The sequence below is a fragment of the Limanda limanda genome, chromosome 3 (genome assembly GCF_963576545.1).
Source record: "Limanda limanda chromosome 3, fLimLim1.1, whole genome shotgun sequence".
Lineage (NCBI taxonomy): Eukaryota > Metazoa > Chordata > Actinopteri > Pleuronectiformes > Pleuronectidae > Limanda > Limanda limanda.
Window position 1 is genome coordinate 20,878,956 of NC_083638.1, and position 22,362 is coordinate 20,901,317.

At 41.3% G+C, this 22,362-nt stretch overlaps 2 protein-coding genes across 3 annotated transcripts; both read right to left on the bottom strand.

Moving 5' to 3' along the window:
* Positions 1–217: 217 nt before the first annotated feature.
* Positions 218–9,237, bottom strand: LOC132998829 (AFG3-like protein 1). Its single transcript, XM_061068576.1, has 17 exons — positions 9,118–9,237; positions 7,698–7,785; positions 7,524–7,583; positions 7,318–7,427; positions 6,865–7,014; positions 6,699–6,773; positions 6,235–6,359; positions 5,858–6,131; positions 5,627–5,764; positions 5,152–5,299; positions 4,947–5,054; positions 3,014–3,139; positions 2,735–2,845; positions 2,180–2,295; positions 1,868–2,068; positions 735–929; positions 218–430 (listed from the first exon to the last, which is right to left on the bottom strand). Exons 1-17 carry the CDS (start codon positions 9,235–9,237, stop codon positions 218–220), a joined length of 2,358 nt encoding a protein of 785 aa, XP_060924559.1.
* Positions 9,238–10,292: 1,055 nt separating this feature from the next.
* def8 (differentially expressed in FDCP 8 homolog) lies at positions 10,293–22,093 on the bottom strand. Of its 2 annotated transcripts, XM_061067962.1 has the most exons (12): positions 21,957–22,093; positions 20,816–20,938; positions 18,031–18,125; positions 17,781–17,930; positions 16,716–16,857; positions 15,302–15,466; positions 14,817–14,944; positions 13,711–13,824; positions 13,303–13,383; positions 12,781–12,921; positions 12,523–12,632; positions 10,293–11,931 (listed from the first exon to the last, which is right to left on the bottom strand). In XM_061067962.1, the coding sequence occupies exons 2-12, from the start codon at positions 20,922–20,924 to the stop codon at positions 11,838–11,840; spliced, it is 1,329 nt and encodes a 442-aa protein (XP_060923945.1). In that variant the 5' UTR covers positions 20,925–20,938; positions 21,957–22,093; the 3' UTR covers positions 10,293–11,837. The 2 variants fall into 2 exon arrangements, with proteins under 2 accessions (XP_060923945.1, XP_060923946.1); XM_061067963.1 differs by lacking the exons at positions 20,816–20,938; positions 21,957–22,093 and adding an exon at positions 19,637–19,697.
* Positions 22,094–22,362: the final 269 nt, after the last annotated feature.

Below are 22,362 nucleotides of genomic sequence, written 5' to 3' on the forward strand. Positions count from 1 at the left end.
CGTACACTACAGTTGTTCCGAGAGCTGTAGCTCACTTGTGTAAATTCCCCAGATTATAATGATTATGCACTTTTCATGAGTTCCTGCTGGAATATAAAAACTACAATTTAAAAATTGCATGATTAGAGTCCCGACAGGCTGCAGGCTGGACCAGACGGTGCCGTACTTGCCTCAGTTATATTCACCAGGATCCAGTGGAATATTTGGCTTGAGGTGGCTACAAGTAAAGGGCTGATTTATTGTGTTTCTCATTCCCTTTGTTTTTGCTCCAGTTCTTCAGCCCTTCAGGAAGAGAGGTGTCCTCTTCAGATTCACCCAGCCCTTCAACAAACTCCTCATACGACGACTTCTCCTGAAAGGGACGAGGTCCGAGCAGCTCCAACATGTCCGCCTTATCGAGCATCTCTCTTTCCAGAAGACATTTTGCCACCTGCAACAGTAATCAACGAGCATTTTAATTGAGAAACAATATCAATAAAGGCTCCATCATCGATTCAAATGCATGTTAAAAAAAGGCTGTGAGGCATCAGTAGCAGCAATAGATAACTAATATTATCAATATGACACTATAACTTGCTCTTCAACAACATCCTATCCATCTTCCTCGCAATTCTCTTTCACTTTTTGCCCTCGTAATTTGTTGCATAATTTTCTTGTGTGAGCAGCTTCAGAGGAAGACACTACTCAGCTTTACCTCTCTCCATCTGTTCTTAGAGTGAGAAAACTGCACTCACCTTCTCCACCATTTCTTTCTTCTCAGTGACAAGCTGCAGGGTTCGCTGGAAGGCCGCATCTATGAGCAGGCGGACCTCCTGGTCTATGAGCTGGGCTGTGGGTTCACTGAAGGGTTTCTCAGTAACAATGTCGCCCTGCTGAGGGAGGTCAAAGGAGACCTGACCCACCGCCTCATTCATCCCAAACTGTACGACCTAAAAACACAAAGAGAAAAGAGCACTGATGAGACAGAACCAATAATTTGTCTCTTTATAGCCATTTTCTCAGATGAACTTAGGATAATGTCCAGAGACTCTTTTCATACGGACAACAAGAGATAAACTGTGAAAGACAATTCCTCACTTAATGGAAATATTCTGTTTGGTTTAGGGGAGGGAAGCAGGATAGAAATTACTACGCCCATTCACATTTTCCTACACAATAATATATGAATAAATCCACTAAATAAGACTGAATAAGACAGGGGGAGAAAGTTCAATGTCTGGTCCATCTGATTCAGACATTTGAGTTCTCATGTACAGCTCCCAGAGGTAACGACTAGAAAAGATCAGGGTTGCTGTGCATGTTTGAAAGCTTATCATTAGGAAAAATGGCAAACGGTGCTGCTTCACTTCAAATCCACTACTTGTTACGTGCCTTGTTTTCCAGGCAAGATACTTTTGGCCTTTTCCACGTTTATTGATAGGACAGTTAGCGTGAAATGGGGAGAGACAGAGGGGAAGACAAGCAGCAAAGGACCGGGCTCGTTACCAAACCCTTTGGCCGCTGCACGGGGACTCAAGCCTCTATATTTATTTTGAGGGGCGCCTGCTAAATGTGTCTAGTGATTTTTAACCGAGCTCCTACAGAGATAATCAGGACTATAGGCTGATCTTCCAGTTGTTTGTCTGCAAGGTGCAGCACATGAAGTTCCAATGAAACAATGTTTCAGTAAAATCTGACCTGATCATAATGAAACAGCTTCCACATTTATTTTGTATTCAGGTATCAATATATATGTCATGACTACATTATCCGACAGCTTCATTTTTAACAACTTCATCTACAACTGCCAATCTTTTAATCCAGAATCCCCAGTGCCTTACAGCTTTGTGTGTCTATGGACAGGTCTGTTGTAAAACATGCTGATTACCTGTGCGTAGGCCGACTGCGTGGCGCTCCTGAGGTCATTGTGGGCTCTGGTGGTGATTTGATGGAGGAAAACCTGCTCGGCCACTCGACCCCCGAGCATCATGCACATCCTGTCAAACAGCTGCTCCTTGGTGAACAGGTACTGCTCCTGAGGCAGATACTGGACATAACCTACACCTTTCCCTCTGGGGACAATGGACACCTGAGGGAGGACATTACAATCAATCCAATAATCAGTATAATCATAGGCTGGAGGATCTTGCTTTCCCTACGGGTGACGACATCAAAGATTCTGGTGTATCAGTCTGAATACCTTAAGCAGAGGCTCTGCATGTTCTAGGAACCAGCCCGTCACAGCATGTCCCGCCTCGTGATAAGCCACGGTGGTTTTCTCTGGAAGCTGCAGGGTCCGAGTCTTTTTCTCGGAACCTGAGAAAAGGGAAAAAGTCTTCCACTGTTTGTTTTGTATACACAGTAAGTTATCAGGGCTGATAGGATGTTGGGTTGATAGAGGCAAACATGCATTAAATCTAGAGGTCAGTTATGCTCAAATGAAATCACACTGTAAGTACAGTAAAAAACATCAAATCAAGTCTTAATAGAGAAGCCTGTATGTGATATTATGTGACGTAGGGAATGTTATGTAAGTTACGACATTAACAGCCTATGTTTTAATTAAAGCACTATGTTCATATTTATGAATCCATATGAAATGATAATCAAAAACTAAGAGCATATAGTTGATCAAAACTTTAAGACCATTGCATTCACTGCTGACTGACATGATTAACGTTAATACCCCTCATCACACAGTCGTTCTATGAGCATTGTCATACCATCAGGTGTATAAATGTGGTTGTTAACTTACCTCCAATTACTCTTTCAACTGCCTGTTCAAAGTGCTTGGTGCTGACGTGCTGGTTGAGGTGTCGTGCAGCGATCAGAGCCGCCTCATTACACACATTAGCGATGTCAGCCCCTGGTACACACAGGAAGACATCACAATCAAGTTAGACTGTGATGTGACGTGAAGAAGAAAATCTAAAACAGGCACAGAAGATGAATTGTACGACCACTGTGTGATTGATGGAGAGACTGAGCTGTGTGTCAATATATGTAAACATGATTGAATATCTATTGTTCCTACCAGTAAAACCTGGGGTTAGTGCAGACAGTTTTCTGGCCAGAGCCTCTGCTTCTATACTGGAGTCCAGCTTCAGAGGTTTTAAATGGACTTTAAAGATGGAAGCCCTTCCTTTAATGTCTGGTGGGCCTGTGGAAAACAAACAAGAAAACAAGAATAGGGTTACGTTTATATCATGTCCCTTTCAGAGCATCTGCTTTTTTAAAACAGAGAACTGATAAGTACTGAAGTACTCAGCAAAGTTAGATGAAAATAACTGCTACTGCAACAACAACCATAGACACCAAGGTAATCTGTGGATTAATTTATGTGAACAGCAGCATAAGAGAGTAGGTCAAATCAAATTAGGACTTCTCATCTTGTTCAGTTGTGGATCAAACTGAAAGACACAGCAAATCCTCGTTCAGCAGCTTCAGCTCTGAAAGCAAGACGACTGTTCTCATGGACGAGGAAAAGTTATAGAGTCAATGACAGATCTTTTCTAGTTTAAAAGATCTTTTCTTTTAAACTGATAACATAGAATAACCTTAGGGTAGGAAAGAATGTGTGGGGGGGCATCTGTTGGACTGATCAGATCTGAGCTTGAAGCATTGATTACGTTTGCAGCCCCTTGCCAAAGTGCATTATTCATGCAAGAAAAAACCACACTTTTATTTTTAAAAAAGTCACATAAAGATGTGTCAAATTATTTAACCAACTGATAAAACAATAATCATCAAAGTGTTTAAGGCGATATAATCTCACCAACACTGATGGGCCGAGGGAACAAAGAAACTCAATGATAGAGAGAGGAGCCAGCCCTGTGTCCCATCCCTCCCTCACGTTGGCCTCCACTTATCTAATCCCTCTTTTATAAAAAGCCAGCTCTCTCGATTTGACACAGATTCTTTATTAGAGAGAAAACCGCCCTGCCCACCATTATCCTGCCCTGCCTGTGTAAAGCAGATGAGATCTGCAGACAGAAAAAGATCAACCATTTAAATAAAAAGTGCACAGTGTGTAATACAAACTTTTAACTGATATAACAAATTTAAAGGTGCCAAAAAATCAAAACATAAGGAAATAGGCTTGATGCAATTTTTGATGGAAACCATGCAGTAAGAGCACGAGTGATCTTCAAGTCAAGCTAAAGCAAAAGGTTAAATCTTGGTCTTCATGCGCAGTAATGCTACTGAATTGCATCGGCTCTTGTTGCAAAACACCTGATATGCAGAGTTTAAATACTGAGGAGGTAATGTTGTATATTCTTGCTTCAGCCAAGAATCATAACAAGTCCCTAGAAAACCCGACATGACAGGAAGAGGTCACACAGAGACATCTCAGGATTTCAGATCATTCCATTGCTTCCATCCCTCCATCCATTCACTATCTATACTACTCGTACTTTGAGGGTCGCAGGAGCGAATCAGGGCTGAGGTTGGGTGAGAGGCAGGATACACCCTGGACAGCGAGTACATCCAAAAACACTCACGTTCAAACCCATGGTCGATTTAGAGTTTTCAAATAACCAAACCTAAATGTGCAAATCCTTGGACTGCAGCAGTATCTTGAGAAAAACTATGTAAAGAGCATATTCATATGTATAGTATTAATACATTGACAGAAATGGCTGAGGACAAACTGCGACCTGTCCAGGGTGTCCCCCACTTCTTGCCCAATATCCGCTGGGACTGGCTCCAGCCCTCCGGCCCTCAAAGGACAAGCAGTGTGTCTTGTCTTATCTTGGACAAGGTAGAGTTTGTAAACTATCAATAGAATGTTATGTGGTAATAAAATTTACTCTGAGCACATAATGAAATACTAACTTGGAAATGTGGCAATTTCTTAGTGTTTGAGTTATTACCTCTGCTGCTAGAGGGGGACGACAGCATTTAAACACTGTGGGTTTAAGGATGCATGAAGAGAAGAAGAAATTGATCGAAGTGCATCACTGTACCAATGTAGACGTGTCGATCAAAGCGGCCAGGCCTCATCAGAGCTGGATCCAGGATATCCGCTCGATTGGTTCCAGCCAAAACGACCACGTTGGTGCTACTGTTGAACCCTGAAGAGAAGAAAGGTGTGATCGAGGTGTTATGACATTTTACACCAGTAATGGGAGGGAAGTTCAAACCCTGACGGAAATAAAAATGACTGCCTACCATCCATTTCCACAAGCAGCTGGTTGAGTGTGTTTTCCTGCTCGCTCTGGTCACCAGAGTTCCCTCTCCTCCTGCCCACAGCGTCGATCTCGTCAATGAACAGGATGCAGGGGGCGTTTTTTCGAGCCTTGGCAAACATGTCCCTTATCTAATATAGGACAGGGCAAAGAGAAATCAGATATTTCATGCTGATACTCAGACAGAGAGGAAGGTTCGTTATAGACTGTACATAAAGAAAGACGACATGACTGCTCCCCAAAAGTGAACCCAAAGCGTCTCAATCTCCACCTGGTGGCTGCAGTATAGGTTAGAAAAGTCACCTCCTCCTCCGGATTGGACATGGACCAAAATAAAAGGTTATGTACATTTCTAATACATTTTACTCCAAGTTGGTTGCTGTAACTTTCTGTAGTACTAATCACGCTGATCTATGTTCAATTTTGGGGGCAGAGTCGTCATGCAGCTGAGGACTGACCCGAGCTGCGCCCACACCAACAAACATCTCCTGGAACTCGGAGCCGCTGATGGTGATGAAGGGGACATTAGCTTCTCCTGCAGTCGCCTTTGCCAGCAACGTCTTCCCATTTCCAGGTGGCCCTGACAGCACTGCACCCTGAGAATAAAGATGTTAAAAAAAAGTTGTATGAACTGTAGCCCAAATGCATGGGCTTGTCATTGATTCACCCATTATGAAAATATTTCACACCTTTGGGATCTTGGCTCCGAGGTCCCGGTACTGAGACGGGTTCTTCAGGAAGTTGACAAACTCCAGGATCTCCAGTTTGGCTTCTTCGCAGCCTGCAACGTCCTTGAAACGCACACTGATGTTGTCTGTGATTATCTTGGCTTTGGATTCACTCATGCTAAAGGGGTTGGCTCCTCCCCTACCTCCACCTCCACCTGCCATGGGCCCCCGCCGCATGGCAAACAACAAAAATCCAAGCAAAAGTATAGATGGGAGAACGGTGGCAAGAAGTTTCCTGTGGAGGAAGAAGAGAACGTAAATTACACCGGGATCCACAGGGGGAAAAAGTATATACATAGAAGTTAAGCTGCTTTCATATGAAAATTGTAGTTTCTCACCCATCGCTTTCAGTGCTGTAGAACACAGGTACTCTGTGGGGGGGGTTCAGGCCTATTTCCTGCTCTGCGTTATTCAAGTTATGCTCAAACGAGTCAACACTGCCAATGTTGAACCACAGATAGCTCTGAAACACAGACAACACAAAACACACATACTTACTTTAAGTGTCTTCCAAAGTGTCATATAGAAATCATTGTTTTAACATAAGATGTTTTGTGAACAGAAATAAATGTGGAACATGTGAGAAGAAACATGCAGAGTTTAAACAAGCGTGTTCTGCTAGTTATTTATTATTTGATACTACTTCTCCTTTATTATATTTTCTCTGGCGGATCCATCTATTTTCAGGTCAGCGGTCTCATGCAATATTACATATATTAGTATTTGTGGGATACAATCATGTTTTATGGCAATCAATGATCAACACCTGATCATTTCAAAAAGTTATTTGGTTGCCACTGACCACTTCTGATGAGTTGACTCCGCCTGCAGGATAAACTTTGACGTACTGTTTGTTGACGACCTCCAGATGATCCACCTGCGTAGATCAAGAACCAATTTGTCCACATGAAACACAGAGAGACGGAGAGTTCGGAGACAGAAGATTTCAAGACTCTTCTCCAACTTACCAAGCCTCTGCTCAAGTAGTGATGCACAAAGTCCTGCCACAAGATCTGGACGCCCGTCTCTCTGAAGTGAAAGTAGAGTAAAGCTGAGGCCATGCCTGCTGCACCGATGGCAATGTTCTGCACCACTTTTCTATCCAAGGGGAACTCATCCTGTAAGAGAAAGAAGTGTCGTAAGAGGAGGAGCTGGACTGATCGGTTGATTATCTGCAGTGCGGTTCTGTACTTGCATGTGCTGTGACTTTTTCCAGCACGTGTCGTCATATTGATGAAGTTGTTTTGTAAATATAAACTTGTTTGTTCTATTAGCAGCATGTTGCAGGATGTTGAGATGGCCCATCATAGATGTTGAATGCACTTATTGGATAAAAGCATCAACTCTATGTTGTATTATTAGTGTTTGTGTATATAAATGAGATACGTCAAAAAACTTGAAAAAGTGTCAGTTGTTTGAACCTGAAATCTGGTCCACCAATGTGATTCTTCCTTTTTTCCACCTCTGCGTCTGTCGCCATCATCGTTGTTTGAGTCGCCTCCAGGAGACTCCTGCTCTTTCGGACTTTCATCTAAAAAGTGAGAGGGATCAAACTGTAAACTGCAGCAGATCTGAGGAGAGAGACAATGTACAAATGGTGTTTTTAATTATCACACCCTCCACTCACCTTCTACTGATTTGTTGACGCCAGCGCTCGCTTCCCTCTTTGGAAAAAACTTTTCAAAACCTGAACCAGTCCAAAGAAAACAAAAGAACAAGAGAATTAATGGCAAATACCTCAAATATAAGAAAAAAGGCTTTAGGTCACTCATTCAGCCGCATCATACAGGAGGTGGTTTACCTCTTGGTGGTTTGTTGGAGCTGAGTAACCGAGTGAGCAAGACTCTGTGTTGATAACGCCCTGCATGTTTCCTTTGGATTAGTGATGTCTGAAATAACATCAACAGTGTGTGATGAATATTAGCATGAGAGGAAAAGAATTGCACAGCAGAGACATCAAACAAACATCTTACATGTAAGAGATGTTGATAGACCTAATCTAAAATGGCAGTGCTGATGGTTTCTGCTGCCAACATGAACCAGTCACACACACTAGATTCTGAAATCTGTCCCACCACCTGTTTCCTTTTAACCACATTATATACAGGATTAGTGACATCTCATTATGACCTGGGTTTTCTCTTCTTTGTCACAATCAACCCACTTTCATAAAGTTGTTAGAACACAGTCGCAGATAACACACTTATACGTGACAGTGAGCAGCTGCTACACAGGTCTCATGTTATTAATTTGGTTGCTTGTGCAGACCACTATAATGACGATTAATGAAAATTGTGCAAAATATTTGACAAACATCTTGGTAAGATGTTTATAAATACAGGTTTACATATTTTAAATCATAGATTAGATGAAAACAAAATAAATGATTAACAAATATAATAATACAATTCATCTTGAATGGAAAAAAACGTTTAACGTAAGGAGTCTATTAATTTCTCTACATATCTGACCCTATATAACTTAAAGTTACAGCTAATATTAGCTGATCTTTACCATCCAAAGTCCAGCAGCCAGAGACATTTCCCATTTATAATGGTGCAGTTCAGGGATGGCGGTGAAACCAAGGACAGTGTGTTAGTTAGTGTGTCAGTGTGTTTTTGTTTCAATGGAACACATGTCAATAAATGATCATGCAGAATAAATTCATGGTTAGAAACATTCAGCTCTTTCAATGATCAGGTCAATACACTGTCTGAACTTTCTCTGGTTTGTTTCACTTCAGCAGTCCACAGAAGAAAGTCAAATAAGTGTCAGACAATAAAAACCTGAGGTTATTTTGGAAATGCCAGTCACTGAGAAATCAAACCTGCAATTGAAAAAGTCCATTCAGGTGTTAACCCCCACAAAGAAGTGAGGTATACATATACATTACCTTATAACTATTCAAGTACTCATTGTTATTATTGAAGATGCAGTTTTCATGTCTGCACGATTGCAAACGTTAGCTTGACCCATTTTTAAAAAGTAAATGCAAACCAAGGGGTGATAGCTTGGAAGTGTCATCAATGAGTGATACACAAACAGTGCTGCAGGAATTCCAGATGTGCTCTGTCCACTAACATCTGGTCTGAACAGGACCAAAGTAAGTCAGGGCTGCAACACTTGCAACACCCCGTTGTTTCGTGCATATAAAAGTAGAAGTTGTGAATAACACAATGCACGATAGAGAGTTTCTGTAATAACCACAAATGTCACCGTACCGCCTCCAGGGCGCCGCAGCAGTGGAAAGTAGCCGGGATAGTGAACAGGTCTCGGCTCCACGTCCGGACGCACCGCACTCGGCTCCGGAAGGGCCCGGCGCTCACGGAGAGGAGAGCCATGAAGTGAGCTTCTTCTCCCGGCTGCACTTCACTGGACCGCCCGAGCCCTGGAGGAGCCAAGAGGACTCAATGCTGACAGGGAGCCCGGTGGCGTCGCGGAGCTGCCTGTGTCGGTGCTGCAGGTCGGTGCTGCAGGTCGGTGCTGCCTGCAGGGGGCGTGTGTCTCACACAGGACCCACACAAAGGATCGGGTCAGCGGGGACATTCTGTTCCCACACCGCAGAATGCACTGCTCTCCATGCGGGACACATTCATGACACCTGTGTGCCACACATGTCGAGTGGAGGACTCTGACTCTGCACGGTGACTGTGTTAAATCTCTACACACCCAAGTGGTACACAGTGTACTGAACACTGTGCAGGAGAGTGGGTGTGACCACTCCACAAGCTGCCCACCCTATCTCTACCTACTTACTGTACATTTAGTACCTTTATTTGGATTTTCAATTACTTTGACTAATGTTTCTGCTACTTTTGACATTTTACATGATATAATTTGCTGTAATTGATTTTAAATTACATTGTTTTAATTTGCTTCTAGGAGTTGTATTTTTTTGCTTTTTGTTTCCTTTTAAAGGAATTTGTAACAGCTATTTTAAAAGATGCAATATAAAAATTGTTATAGTATTTTTATTATATCCGACTTAATATTAATACTCAATTACCCAATCCCCAGATGATTAAGGAGGTTATTCTTTTGTCTGCATTTGGGTTTTTATTATTCATTTTTCAGAGGATTCAGGAATTTATTTTTAATTTCCTTTAAAATTGAGGGAGGGGCATTTTTCAAGCAATTTCCCTAATATGAATTTAAAGATCTTGTTTCTGCATCCCACAGACAGTTGGGAGAGCATTGTTACCTCTCAGCTTTATCTGAAGGCTGAGCCCACCTCCCCCCTCAGTGGTAGCTGGGATAGCACAAGCTGTGTAGATAAAGGGCAGATGCATTGACGTTATAAATTCAAAATTGTTTAGTTTATAACCCTGTACCACCAGGGCCCAAAATTCATATTCGATCAAATACGTGACAATGTGAATCTTTGACAAACCGCTGCAGCTTTGATATACTTAATTTTATTCATGCTCGACTCCACATGGATCCACAACAGGGCATGGCTTTAACCCAACACTATGTACATCTGAAAAAATACAGTACATCATGCTGAAGATATCACAGCCAAGACTCATTATTTTTAAAACAAATACATGAGGTCAACATTTACACGTTATTACCAGAGGTGTAGCTGTAACCTCTGGGTCATCTGTGACAAAATGTGCTATAGATATGTTGAGACTGAGAGCTACATAATATCATGAGGTTAACAGCTGTATGTTACCTGACAATCCTAGGCCCACTATGTTCATGAATGTTCACATCTAGTCACGACACTGACGCTGCACTGAACTGAAGCAGAGTAAACACAGATCAAACGGGCTGACATGACTTCACAGTTCTGAGTAAAAGGAAAAGAATATTAAACTCTCATGTTTCATTTCTTTATCGGTTAAACTTACAATGAAATGTTCTAGTCATGCATGCTTTGATTATACGCATAATTTTAATTATGGTTTTAAAGAGTGTAGATACAACTTTATCATGAAACGATTACATGTTAGTATTTTTTCCAGTATCCAGGATGGCTAATTGAAAGAATTAACCGACTCAGAGGAGGGCTGTGTTGTGTGGTAATGTGCAAACAGGATGCTACAAAGAAATATTGTTTTTAGGGCCTGGGAATATTTGTAAGACCTCATGAATGTTCCTCAGAACAACAGATTATGACGCTGAGAGGCGATCAGGCACGTAACACAGAGGGAGGACGAGCACAGAGTGTTTTGGGGTCATTACATGGGAAATAAACAGTTGGAGGTGAAGGCAGATTATGTTAAATGAAGTTAAACAGAAGTTACAGAGATGTTATGATTAAAGATTTAATCAATTTCCTTTTGTAAACAAACTGGATTTTTTTGTTATGCAATACTAACTTACATGACCAAATACACTTTAAATTCACAGCATAGCCTTTCTGACATGTTTGCAAGATTTAGACTATTAAAATAAAAACATAGCTGGAAACTGAAAGGTGAGTTTTTGGTTAATATCATTTTGTAATTTTCTCTTTGGAGGCTGAACTTTCTGTTACTGTTAAAATTCACCACTGTTGTACATAACAACCTTCAAGTTTAGCATTCAGCGAAGTTGGCAGTATAGATTAATGCAGTTGAGGCTTTTAAGGATAGATAAACAGCTTCTGCATGTACAATCCCCCACTTCCATGTATCGTTTCACTGTAGGGCATTTATATTGTGCATTTATACAAGCAGACACACTAATGTGACTACCTCACTTCACACCTACAGTGTTCAGTCGACCCATTACAACAGGAATCAAAAGAATTGCTAAAAATATATATATATTAATTTCCAGATGGGTTTCTGTACCCTGCTTCATGATGTAGTGCACTGAAAAACACTACAGTTTGAACATGTGAACAAACCAAAGGGCAAAAAGCTTAAATCACTCTTCCTTGACAGGGGGGGTAGAACACAACATGAGGCAAACTGCAACATCCAGTAACAGCGGGCGGTCTTCTCCAGAGCTACGTGTCTTTCACATCCGACTCGTCGTCCTGCTTCCTTTCAGTCATTCGGGCACATCGCGGACAAGTCGTGGAGTTGTCATAGTAACAATCTCTGAAGAGACAAAACAAACACCAACAATTCGATTGCATTCTATCATAAGATAACAGCAGATCCTGGATGTGTGAGGGAGAATACCACCCTATAACTAATTGTTACATTATCTTTACATAGTCTAGATATCAGATTAATGTATCCATCTGGGTAATGGCTTTTTAAATGATTGTTCAGTGTTCAGGAAATTGTACCATGCTTCTAGCAGTTGTGTGGGATGAACTTCTTTTCTTATTTCTCTGGATGCAGTTTAAAAGTATTGATGTAGTCAGAAATGAACTCTGGAAATAAAAGTTTGCCTTTTTCGCAAGAGGAGATTGTCCGGGTCAGACGCATTCACGACAACAGGAACACGCCCTGAACATGTAGGAGACGGGCGGCACCAGGATAGAGCATGCAGGGGGCAGGGCTTGACCAGTCGTACATTTTCACATACAGCCCCTCCTGGACTTCAGTGTTGAAAAGCAGCTCAGGTTAACTGGTAATCTTTGACCAGTGTATACCGGTCACTTGAGGTGTTTGGGTTTACTAGTAGCTACACACATTCTCTTTAAACTCAATACTCTGATAAGTGGCTGGTTGGTGACGAACCTGTGGAAGACAGCTGAGCAGTCGTGGCAGACTGAGGTATGACTGTCGAAAGGGAACAGGATGTCTCCCTCCTTACACAGCTCGCACACAAATCCTTTGGCTTGACACCACTACATTCACACAAACAAAAGAGAACAGAAAGTCAGATTTCTTTGAGGACCACGGGATCTCTACAACCTAATAAGGTGTTATACCTTCTAACAAAGAGAAATCAGCAGTACCATCTCATTTTTCCTTTGTGTTTATGTATGAGCTCACCTCACAATCTAGTTTTATGTGTTTAGCAAATGTAGTATGGACATCTGTGAGGGAACAGCTGAGTCTGCCACTGGAGATGTCGATCAAATCCTGTAGTGAGTACATGTCGTTGTTTTCCACGAAGTGCTGACGATCATGTAGCTGGAGAACACACACACACAGACACACATAGTGGGAAACTGCTTCATTAAACATATGGAGACAACCTTGCAGACCGAAAAACAGATATGACACTATTTCATGAGGTCATACTGCAGCAGCCAACATCCAAGATTATTACTTTGTTTCAACATTTCAAATATTCTGAAATCGAACAGCCAGGTTTCTATGTATAAACTGACTAGTGTCACTGCAAGTATAACAACAGCAACCTTTTGTAATTCAGTTCCCCAACTCCACCACACTGTGGTGCTGTTGTTACATGCTACTTATGGGGTACATATGCCACTGTCCTGTAGATGACATTGTGAGAGCACAAATCATTTTATTTGTGATAAATAGAAGCTGTGAATTGTTGCCGACCTGTAGCAGTAGCCGAGCCTCCATCGCCTCTTTGCAGGTAATAAAATAAGGTTTCATCAGCAGAATATCTTGACGAAGTTTCTGTGAAGGAAAACACATCCATCTCACTTAATGCACAGAGCTGCAGTTGATGTCCTCTTCCAGTGGTCCTGCTGGCAGAACTGGATTCAACGGTTGTTTGAACTTCATCATAACATCATCTGATTGTGTTACAATGGGTGGTGTGACAAAACAATAACAGTAACTATGGTGAAGGAGTCAATGTTTAGAGGCTAAAACTGAGAAAGCAACGGCCAAATACAAATAGAACTGTGCCTTTGGTTTCATTCAGCTTGAGAACACTTTTACTTCCAACTCTTTCTTGCTGGGGTTTTACCAGCAAGCCTCCAAAAAATGTAAGCTACGCACCCTGATCTCCACCAGTTCCTCCACAAAGTTGAAGAGCAGAGGGTTGATTTCTTTCAGCTTTAGCACAGGGCGTGAGATCATCAGGGCCAGGTAGCGCATCGAGGAGCGACAAACCTGAAAAAGGAGACACACCTTCAGACAGCGGACTGGCTGGATATGCCCACGTCAACACGATAATGGACCTTTCATACCGACAAGGTGACGTAGGTGAAACCTGAATTAGCGGACAGTCGATGTGCTTCACCTGACCCAGATCAGCAACCCTCCTTCTGATCTGGGTTAAACTAGAAAGTAGGTCAGATGCTGACTGGCTTTCATAAACCGGCATTTCTATTACTGTAGTATTGATGTTTAAACGACATTAAGCTGACTCCCTCTTGAGTGACTTTTTTATGACTTGACAAAGCTCCCCGAGAGACACAGAAAACATGATTATCACCGGCTGTTCAGTCCTTCTCGTGACCGTTCAATTGACATTGACAAGGGAAATTGATGGATCGGACCCCTGAAGATTATTTTATACTGTAATACAATTCTGTGTAATTCTGTTATAGTGTTATAAAGCAGAGGAATACAATTTGAGACAGAGGAATACAATTTGAGACGGTTTCGGCAGTTACAGTTAGTGTTAACAGAGACCAGTGCCAAGCCTAGGACTGAACACACCCAGATGCATCCCAAATCTGATCCGTCAGGCAACATTTTGAGGTGGTCTGGGAAGCACATGAAGGACCACCTACTCAGCTGACGTCCTCTGACCTGCCACTGTTTACATGTATTTTTATGAATCTCAGTGTCCATATACAGATTTGTTTGTAGCCACCACCACCACAATATCAACAACAGCTCATAATGATTGATACTTTTCTTAAAATGGACAAATCTGTCCTCATAGCTGTGCACATTCATTCATTGATCGTTGGGGTTGATTTTCCAATCAGGGAACCGTCAGCCCAACAACCGCTGATTGATGATGTATTCACTTAAGCATGTGTGTGTGCATGCGCAGTTGATGTTAGCTTAAAAAGAATTGTCATTAGTTGGTAAATAAATGAGGAAGAGATGTTGTTACATGTTGATTTACTTGTTTTCTGCGGTTGTTGTACCTTGCGTGATTCAAACTCCCAGTTGTGGATGACACGAGCTGGGACAATGGCCGTGTCATTCCAGTGGCATGTGCTGCAGTAATATTGGCCGGTGTAGTCACACTGTCTGGCCTCAGTTGGCACGCCCCCTGCAAGATGGTACAGTACACAACAATTTGCAGAAACTGGATCAATTGTATCCAAAGCCCGATCAGGCAGCCACACTATCTGATGACTAAATCAAGCTTATGACTCTCAGAAATAGAATTGCTACTTCATTATAGATACAGAAATAACTAAACAAGGAACACAAGACTCCAATCAGCAAAAGTACAATAGTTGTTGTTGAGGACGAACAACAGTTTTGAAAACACTTCTCCAGTGGAAACCAGGCAAAACGCCTGCCGTGCGAATACCAACATTTTACAGTGAATGACTGAAATAAATCAGATTTTCCGATGAATCACTATCTGAGATTAATGGCAGCAACAGATCTTCATACTCACTCAGTGAAATAGGCGTGCGGCATTCTGCACACCGGTAGTCTTGGCGGTCAAGTCCTATCTCAGGGCAGATGCTGAGCTCGTACTCCGACTGGTGGCTGACCTTTGACCTCACACAGGGCTTAGTGATCAGGTTCATACACTTACTATGGCAACGGTAGTAGCAACCTGGGAGGAAATGGATAATTACATGCTGGTGTGACAATTTGTTGTACGATAATTGGACAAAGTAACATCATGTGAGTGTGACACAGGATTGGTGGTTTGGTTTGGTTGGTTGATTATTGGTTGGCTGATTAAAAAAACAGCCGATGTGAGCCTCTCGCAGACATATAACGATCTGCATTTATGCGCCTATATGAAAACTTTTATTTGACAAAATAAATAATGTGAAGAATTTATGTTTAATTTCTTAATTCAAGCTCTTAATGTGGTTACATTTGGGTTTTATTTTTATTTATAGTACATTTTATGGATAAACGATAAAATATCAAGCGTTGATTACATTTCTTTGTCATAAGGGTTTGATAACAACATCTCAGGAATCATTGATAATGTTTTAATATATATATTAGGACTGTCAAAATTAACGCGTTAACACGGGATCATGAATATGTGGCCGGTCAGTGACTTTTAGAAAACAGTGGAAACAGAGTTCCTCTGGTCTCAGCTGCTCAGTGATCAGAGCAGAATCTGTAGCTGGTTTGTACAGAGCTGGAGTTTCTCTTAGTTTCTCTCACTTGAACTAATTATCCTCACTAGTTATCAGGACCTGATCAGTACATGAAGTAACATAGCTTTTGTTTGATTCGCTCCAGAGTTTATGAGGCTGTATTTAAACATCATGATAAGGGACTCTTCATCATTGTGTGCGCAGTACAACAGGAGAAGTGACGCTCACAGTCAGGGTTACAATGACTAATCCGACCACATTGATTCATAACCAAACACATGACCGTAAGTTTGTCCCCTAAATCCCAATAAAAAAATGAACTATGAACCTGAACGAGTTTATTTTCATCATGAACTGATCATGGAACTGGTTCTTTTTAAGTGTGAACTGGTTCTACAGATGGGCTCATATTCAGATTTCACATTTAATTGTGAAAAGGTTTGGTTGTTTGTTTGATTTAAAAAAGGAAAGAAAAACGTTTTATTCAACCATCATATATTTGCATAAAAAAAGAAAGCGCAAAGGCTACTATATTATATATTGACCAATATGTCAAAATCTGATTTATTTTTGCTCTCTTATATAAATATCTTCCCTCAAAAATCCAGATCGCTCTAGCTTTTACATCTCGTATGAAAAACCTTGGTTAAGAGAAAGCAACCATTTACAATGATGTAAGAGTTCAGCACAACATTTACCTTCACACTGCTGTATCAGACTCATACATAGGATGGAATGTCTCACCTGTGCATGTGTACCAAGTCTGGATAAGGCCCCAGATGATGGCGCTACACTTGTCACACGTCTGTTTCACGCTTTTGCTCTTTTCCTTGGAGAAGCGATGCTCCAGCAGGATTCTAAGATTAGGCTCGTCCTCCTCAGGGTCCTGTCGAGGGACAAAGTACAATCTCAAAGTGTAGTTGCAGTTTTACAATTGTCAAAGATATGCTTTATATACGCACACAATATCTGCACAATACCAGTTTGTGCACAATGAAACAATCTCCTAGACATAGTAAAATCTTCGTCTTGTACCATAGATGTTGATGTGATATTTTCCTACATATGTATTCATGTTTGTATTTTCATGTCCCATTTGTTCCTCTGCCTTAAGTGCCAAAGACAAACTTTCTGATCAACTGAATCAGCTGCATTATTATACATACAAAGTGCTCCAGGAGAATTGCATTTTGTTTACAGCACTGTATATGACGTTCAGCGAATTCACATGACATTCTTATAAATTACACAGTATCATATAACACAAGAGGATATGGACACTGAGGAAAATAAATACTTTTTGCTAATACACAAAGGGCCTGATCTACTCAAGGTTTGTGCGTGTAAAAGCGTGTGCAAACTTGATTTCACCTGCAAAAAAACATGCAAGCTGATCTCCTAACGGTGCGCAAGCAGGCCATGGAAAGGCAAAGGTGACATAGCGACAGGTCTTTAAGTCAATATGGCGGGATCTCTGTATTGAAGTGGCGACTTAAAGCTCAGGAAAAGCATTACGCGAAATGTGTTTTTGAACATACAGTAATCACCTCATTGTATTAACAGCAAAGCAGGATTTCTAATGATCTTCTTGTTTAACTCTCTGACACTGATCACCACTGCAAACATTGTGTGTGTACTGAAATAATAAAGGTAACGGCACTCAGATCAATGTGTTGATTGTTTCTTGATAAGATGGGGATAATGTTGGAAAATGCTCTATCTTGCAATGTAAAAGAAAGTGAAATTTTACTTCAACTTGGCCAGTACCAGCTACTACAAACATCATGTTATCCACTTCTCAGTTCCAACCTTAAGCTCCTGCAGTTTTAGACGCAGGTGTATAAGTTTCACCACGGTGTCCTTCTGTCTCTCCGAGTGTTCTGGCAGCTCCAAGATCAGCTTCTTACACTCCTCTATGGCCATTTGCAGCTGTTCAATGTCTGACGGCACAAAAGAACCCTGGAAGGAAGGACAGACGGACGTTTTACAATGTAAATTTAATTTACTTTTGTTAAGCTGTTAAAAGTTGAGGTGAATCCAGAAACAATGTTTTACTCACCACAGGCCTGGAGAAGTGGTCCTCGGCTAGACCGAGGTACATGGTCCGATCTGAGCTTTGGGTTCTGCTCCCAGAGAACAGCTCAGGTCTGGGTTCTAAAAAAACAAGGGCAATGCGGCATAAAGAGCTGCACACACACACACACTATGGTGTCTAAAGTCTCCTTAGTCACACATGCTGATTTTACACTGACCGACAGTCACTGTGTGATTGTGGTCTCCCACCTGACTGTGGCCATTCAACACTCAACGAAGGACAACTGCAGGTATCATGGATAATTGTCCCATAAGTTCCTGGTAATGTATAACCAAGACAGCAGACAAGGCCGACTCAAACTGTGTGATTAAAGCTGCGGATCAACCAGGCTGGATGAACTTTGCAATTCTGACAGCTTGTTGTTACATAATCTGTGTGTACCGCTAAATTAACTAATAACAATACAAACCATTATCCTACATGTGTACATGGACAACTGCTGCTGCTACTGTTTTTGTAAATACAAGTCTTTCACTTGTTTTTACCATGCAGATGTGTGCACAGATGTTTGTGAGCTGTATAATTTGATGTAGCAAAGTCCTGACAGTTGTCAATTGATTCTGATCCTTTTTAGTAACACAACTTTAACAAAAGGCCCAACTTTGAGGATAATACAATGAGTGAAATAACATTTATTGATTATTCACTCAAACCTGCAAGATCAAAAGGTTGTAACTCCCATTATATCGTTATATGTTGAAAAATTATACTGAAAACAACAGATCTGACACATCTTATTATGAAGGTTCCATGACACAGAGCCACATTAGCATTCTTTTGGAATCATAAATCCAATATTCAGTCTATGAAAAGTTGTTTGGCATCCACCAACTCCTGAATTAGATTATAGGCTTTTTAAAATTATGGCTCTATGACAAGCAGAGAGTCACATTATTAGTAAACCCTTGATGGTTTCAGTATCAATGCTTTCGTTAGCAATGCAACTATAATGAGATAACAGTGGGACACTGAACTTTGTCCATCCTTGGAGGTGCTGAGAAATCTCTATTTCTACCTCTCAGAAGAAGTGTGGGATACATCTGGTCACAGCAAATACAGCAGAATACAAAGGATCTAGAAATGTATATGGCATCTCCAGTGTAGTGCAGTAGTGAAGTAGTAGTAGCAGTAGTGTAGTGAAGTGCAATCCGACAAACCTGTTATAAAAACGACTATAAAACAATGTGCTGTTGCTGTTAAATGTGTGTAAGAGGTGTGTTAATACAATGTTAAGATTTTCAAGGCTGTCATATGTTGTGTAAAAGGAATATATCAAAATACAAGCACTCGTATTTAACTGATCCCTTGCACTGTGTAGCGGATGATGCTTTTGTTTCCTTTTGTTTTAAAACACTTTTGTTACAGCAGACTGTTCTTTTTGTCAACAGTAGACCCCATGAACATACATAAATCAAGCTCATTTGTACTAATGAGTTAAAACACAACAGAGGAACTTAACCCTTGAAGAGACATACACGCCTTACAAATTGCATCTTTTAAATTAGGCATTTAAACCATGCTATTTTGTTTTTAACTTACGCTGCATCTTACAGACAAGTGCTGTTATTACCTGCAAACAGCTCTGAAGAGAAGGACATTCCGCTGCTCAGTGTCATACAGACATGCAAATAAGGCTGTGAAATCAACTCAGCTATAACATTGTGTGCCTGGAAATGAAATGAAACAGAAAAGTTGCATAATTCCTCAATCCTAAAATACAGGAAGTGTTAGTGTGGTGCTGCTTTCCCCAATGCTTTTCATTTCCTCTGGTGCAGCCCAAGTATTTCCTACTTCCTTTTCTATGAGATTAGAGTTACTCAGAACAGCCCAGAGTTCTTTATGTTTTAGTATTTATTGGAAAACCTTAATATTTAGTCAAAGTCAGTTTCACAAAGGGGATAGTTCACCAAATATGAAAATGCACTCATTATCTACTCACCACTATGCCTCCCCATGAGTAGATCATGAGTGGTTTTTCATTTTTCTGAGAACTATCCCTTTAAAGCCCCATACAGTAAGTGAGTCACCGTAACACCATAACCGATTGATCAATACAACATTTTATCCCAATGTTCCCAAAAGGCAGACACAAGGACAGCTGTGTATTGTACACTGTTCAGGGCAGACCTCAGACAGGGGCCTTTTGTTATTTTTACACTCGAATCCTAAATCAATTGGTCTCTTTTCACAAACTGGGCATTTTTTCCGAGCAGAGAGAAACATGTGATGGCTTGATCTCTGCCAAAGGGGACTAACCACACTTTATTTCAACAAACATCAGAGTTGATTAGTGCTCATTCCTCATCCTCACAGTTTGATTGGCTGCAAAAAAAAACAGCAGTTCCCCCTTTTTTGCTTTCTCTGATACTTTAGCAACTAGAATGGAGGCAAAACAGAGTTGTGCTTTGCTTTGAGGGCCAGTTCATGTATTTTGACCAATAAAAAAGGGAAATACAACATATAAGCTCCAGTTGATTCATGAAGTTCTTTGTGAACACGAGACGATAAACAAACCCACTGGTGGAGTAAAGAAGCGATACAACTTACTGACAGTAATGTTTTTCAGTGTAGCGCTGTAAATGCAGGATAATCTAATAAATGCCTCGACTACATTTACACCTGTTGGCTTATTGAATTACATTACAAGTGTGAAGGACACCTCAGAGTGAGGTCAGACTCTACACTTCAGATACCTGAAATGAGAGAAATTCTCCTGATGTGCCTTTGAGGGAACCAGGGCCGGCCTTACCATGCTGGGGGGGCGTCTTGCCTCCTTGGGGACCATCTTCTTCCTCTCCCCGATCGAATGGATTGGGGCGGGCTTGGCGAAAAAGTGCGAGTTTCTCGTCATACTCCATTTCTTCGGCTACATCTTGGGAAGACAAAACACATGACAGTCACAATGAGTGGTTGGTTGGTCTCTGCTCACACATGACCATCATTTACACAAGATTTAACTGAAACAACTGAACGGATTTCCACAAAACTTGGTGGAAGGATGCGTGAAAGAACTTTGTTGCAGATCCAGGAATTATTTGTCAGTAACATGAGTCACACACTGCACGATAGGGTGTTTAGCAACATTTTCACTGTTTTCCCAGAGAATAATTCATGGATCTCAGGCACATTTAGGGGACTGATATTGATTTTGAGGGGAAAGTTGGACTTTAGGCAGAGGTCTGTGCTCTCAGTTAGTGAGTGCCATACTAGTTGTGCGGTGTATTCACATTCCTGGAGCTGCTAAAGGACGATAAAAAAAAACAAAGAAAACCACATATATCATTAAAATCTTAAAAACTAAATCAAGTCCCACGAATCAACATCCAAAGGGCTAGGGAGAATTTTTTTTTAAATGATTCTAATGTTTAGAGGATGCTTGTTAATTAAAATGGCATTAAACTACATTACTCATATTAAAATAGCTGCTCTCTTCAGATGGACAACTGCACTTTTGCTCAGCTGGCTGCAAATCTGCCAACAGGAAGTCCTTTCAGAACAATCATCATGATGCAGACGACTTGATTCAGTATGAATGAAATATTTGTCATCAACATCTTTGCTCAGCCCAAGGAGTTAATCAAGGAAACCCTTCAAAGCCCGAACACGTTATAAACACAGGCTAGAGCATCTTGTCCCTCAGAGGTAAACCTGCCTTCTCTTTCACCGTCTCCCTAAAGCCTGAGACAACCTTAATTTTGTTTCCTGCTTCACTGCTACACATTTAGCATTGGACTCAGATGGATGACAGCTGTGGCACCGGTAGGAAACATCCCTGCCCAGATGTCAACAGCAGGCTACCGCTAGCTAGTTGACTCGCCTCGCTCACAACCCGGGGCTGCTGGGATGCTAACGGTAGCTAGCCTGATAGCTCGGTGCTGCTGGAGGCTTACCACGCAGTTCACCTCCCTGGTCATGAGGGCTGGTCCCAGTGACATGTACGTGATCACAGCTCTTGCGGTTTGTACGCCCGGTCCCTCAGTGTTGTTGTTTGTCTCCTTCATCAGCGACATCACCAGGCTAACGAGTTCAAAACATCCACATCCGCTCAGCAGTGTCAGAGTAAAATCCTCCAAGAGACAACCAAGCAGGAGCATCGTGACTAATACGAGGAAGTGAAGGGATTATGAAGAATGGTTCTAAAGTGATTGAGAAAAACAAACACGATGGATGTGTCGCTTTCTTTTAATGTAAACAACAGGCTTAGGTCGACGTGATGCTGTTTTCTTTTATTTTGAAATTACCTACTTGACACCCTGTCCTTTTTCCTTTTTTTGATGCTTAAATTGGATTGGATTG

Bases quoted from the DNA above. Each gene is read 5' to 3' on its own strand.
- LOC132998829 (XM_061068576.1), bottom strand. From the start codon at position 9,237: ATGGCTCTCCTCTCCGTGAGCGCCGGGCCCTTCCGGAGCCGAGTGCGG. The intron at 5,055-5,151 runs GTAGGCAGTCAT...TCTTCTCTTCAG, and splicing joins GCTGCTTGTGGAAATGGATG to GGTTCAACAGTAGCACCAAC. The intron at 2,846-3,013 runs GTAGGAACAATA...TGTGTGTACCAG, and splicing joins ACTAACCCCAGGTTTTACTG to GGGCTGACATCGCTAATGTG.
- def8 (XM_061067962.1), bottom strand. From the start codon at position 20,924: ATGGAGTATGACGAGAAACTCGCACTTTTTCGCCAAGCCCGCCCCAAT. The intron at 16,858-17,780 runs GTTGGAACTGAG...GTCCCTCGACAG, and splicing joins TAAAACTGCAGGAGCTTAAG to GACCCTGAGGAGGACGAGCC. The intron at 13,384-13,710 runs GTGCGTAGCTTA...TTTCCTTCACAG, and splicing joins AGGAACTGGTGGAGATCAGG to AAACTTCGTCAAGATATTCT.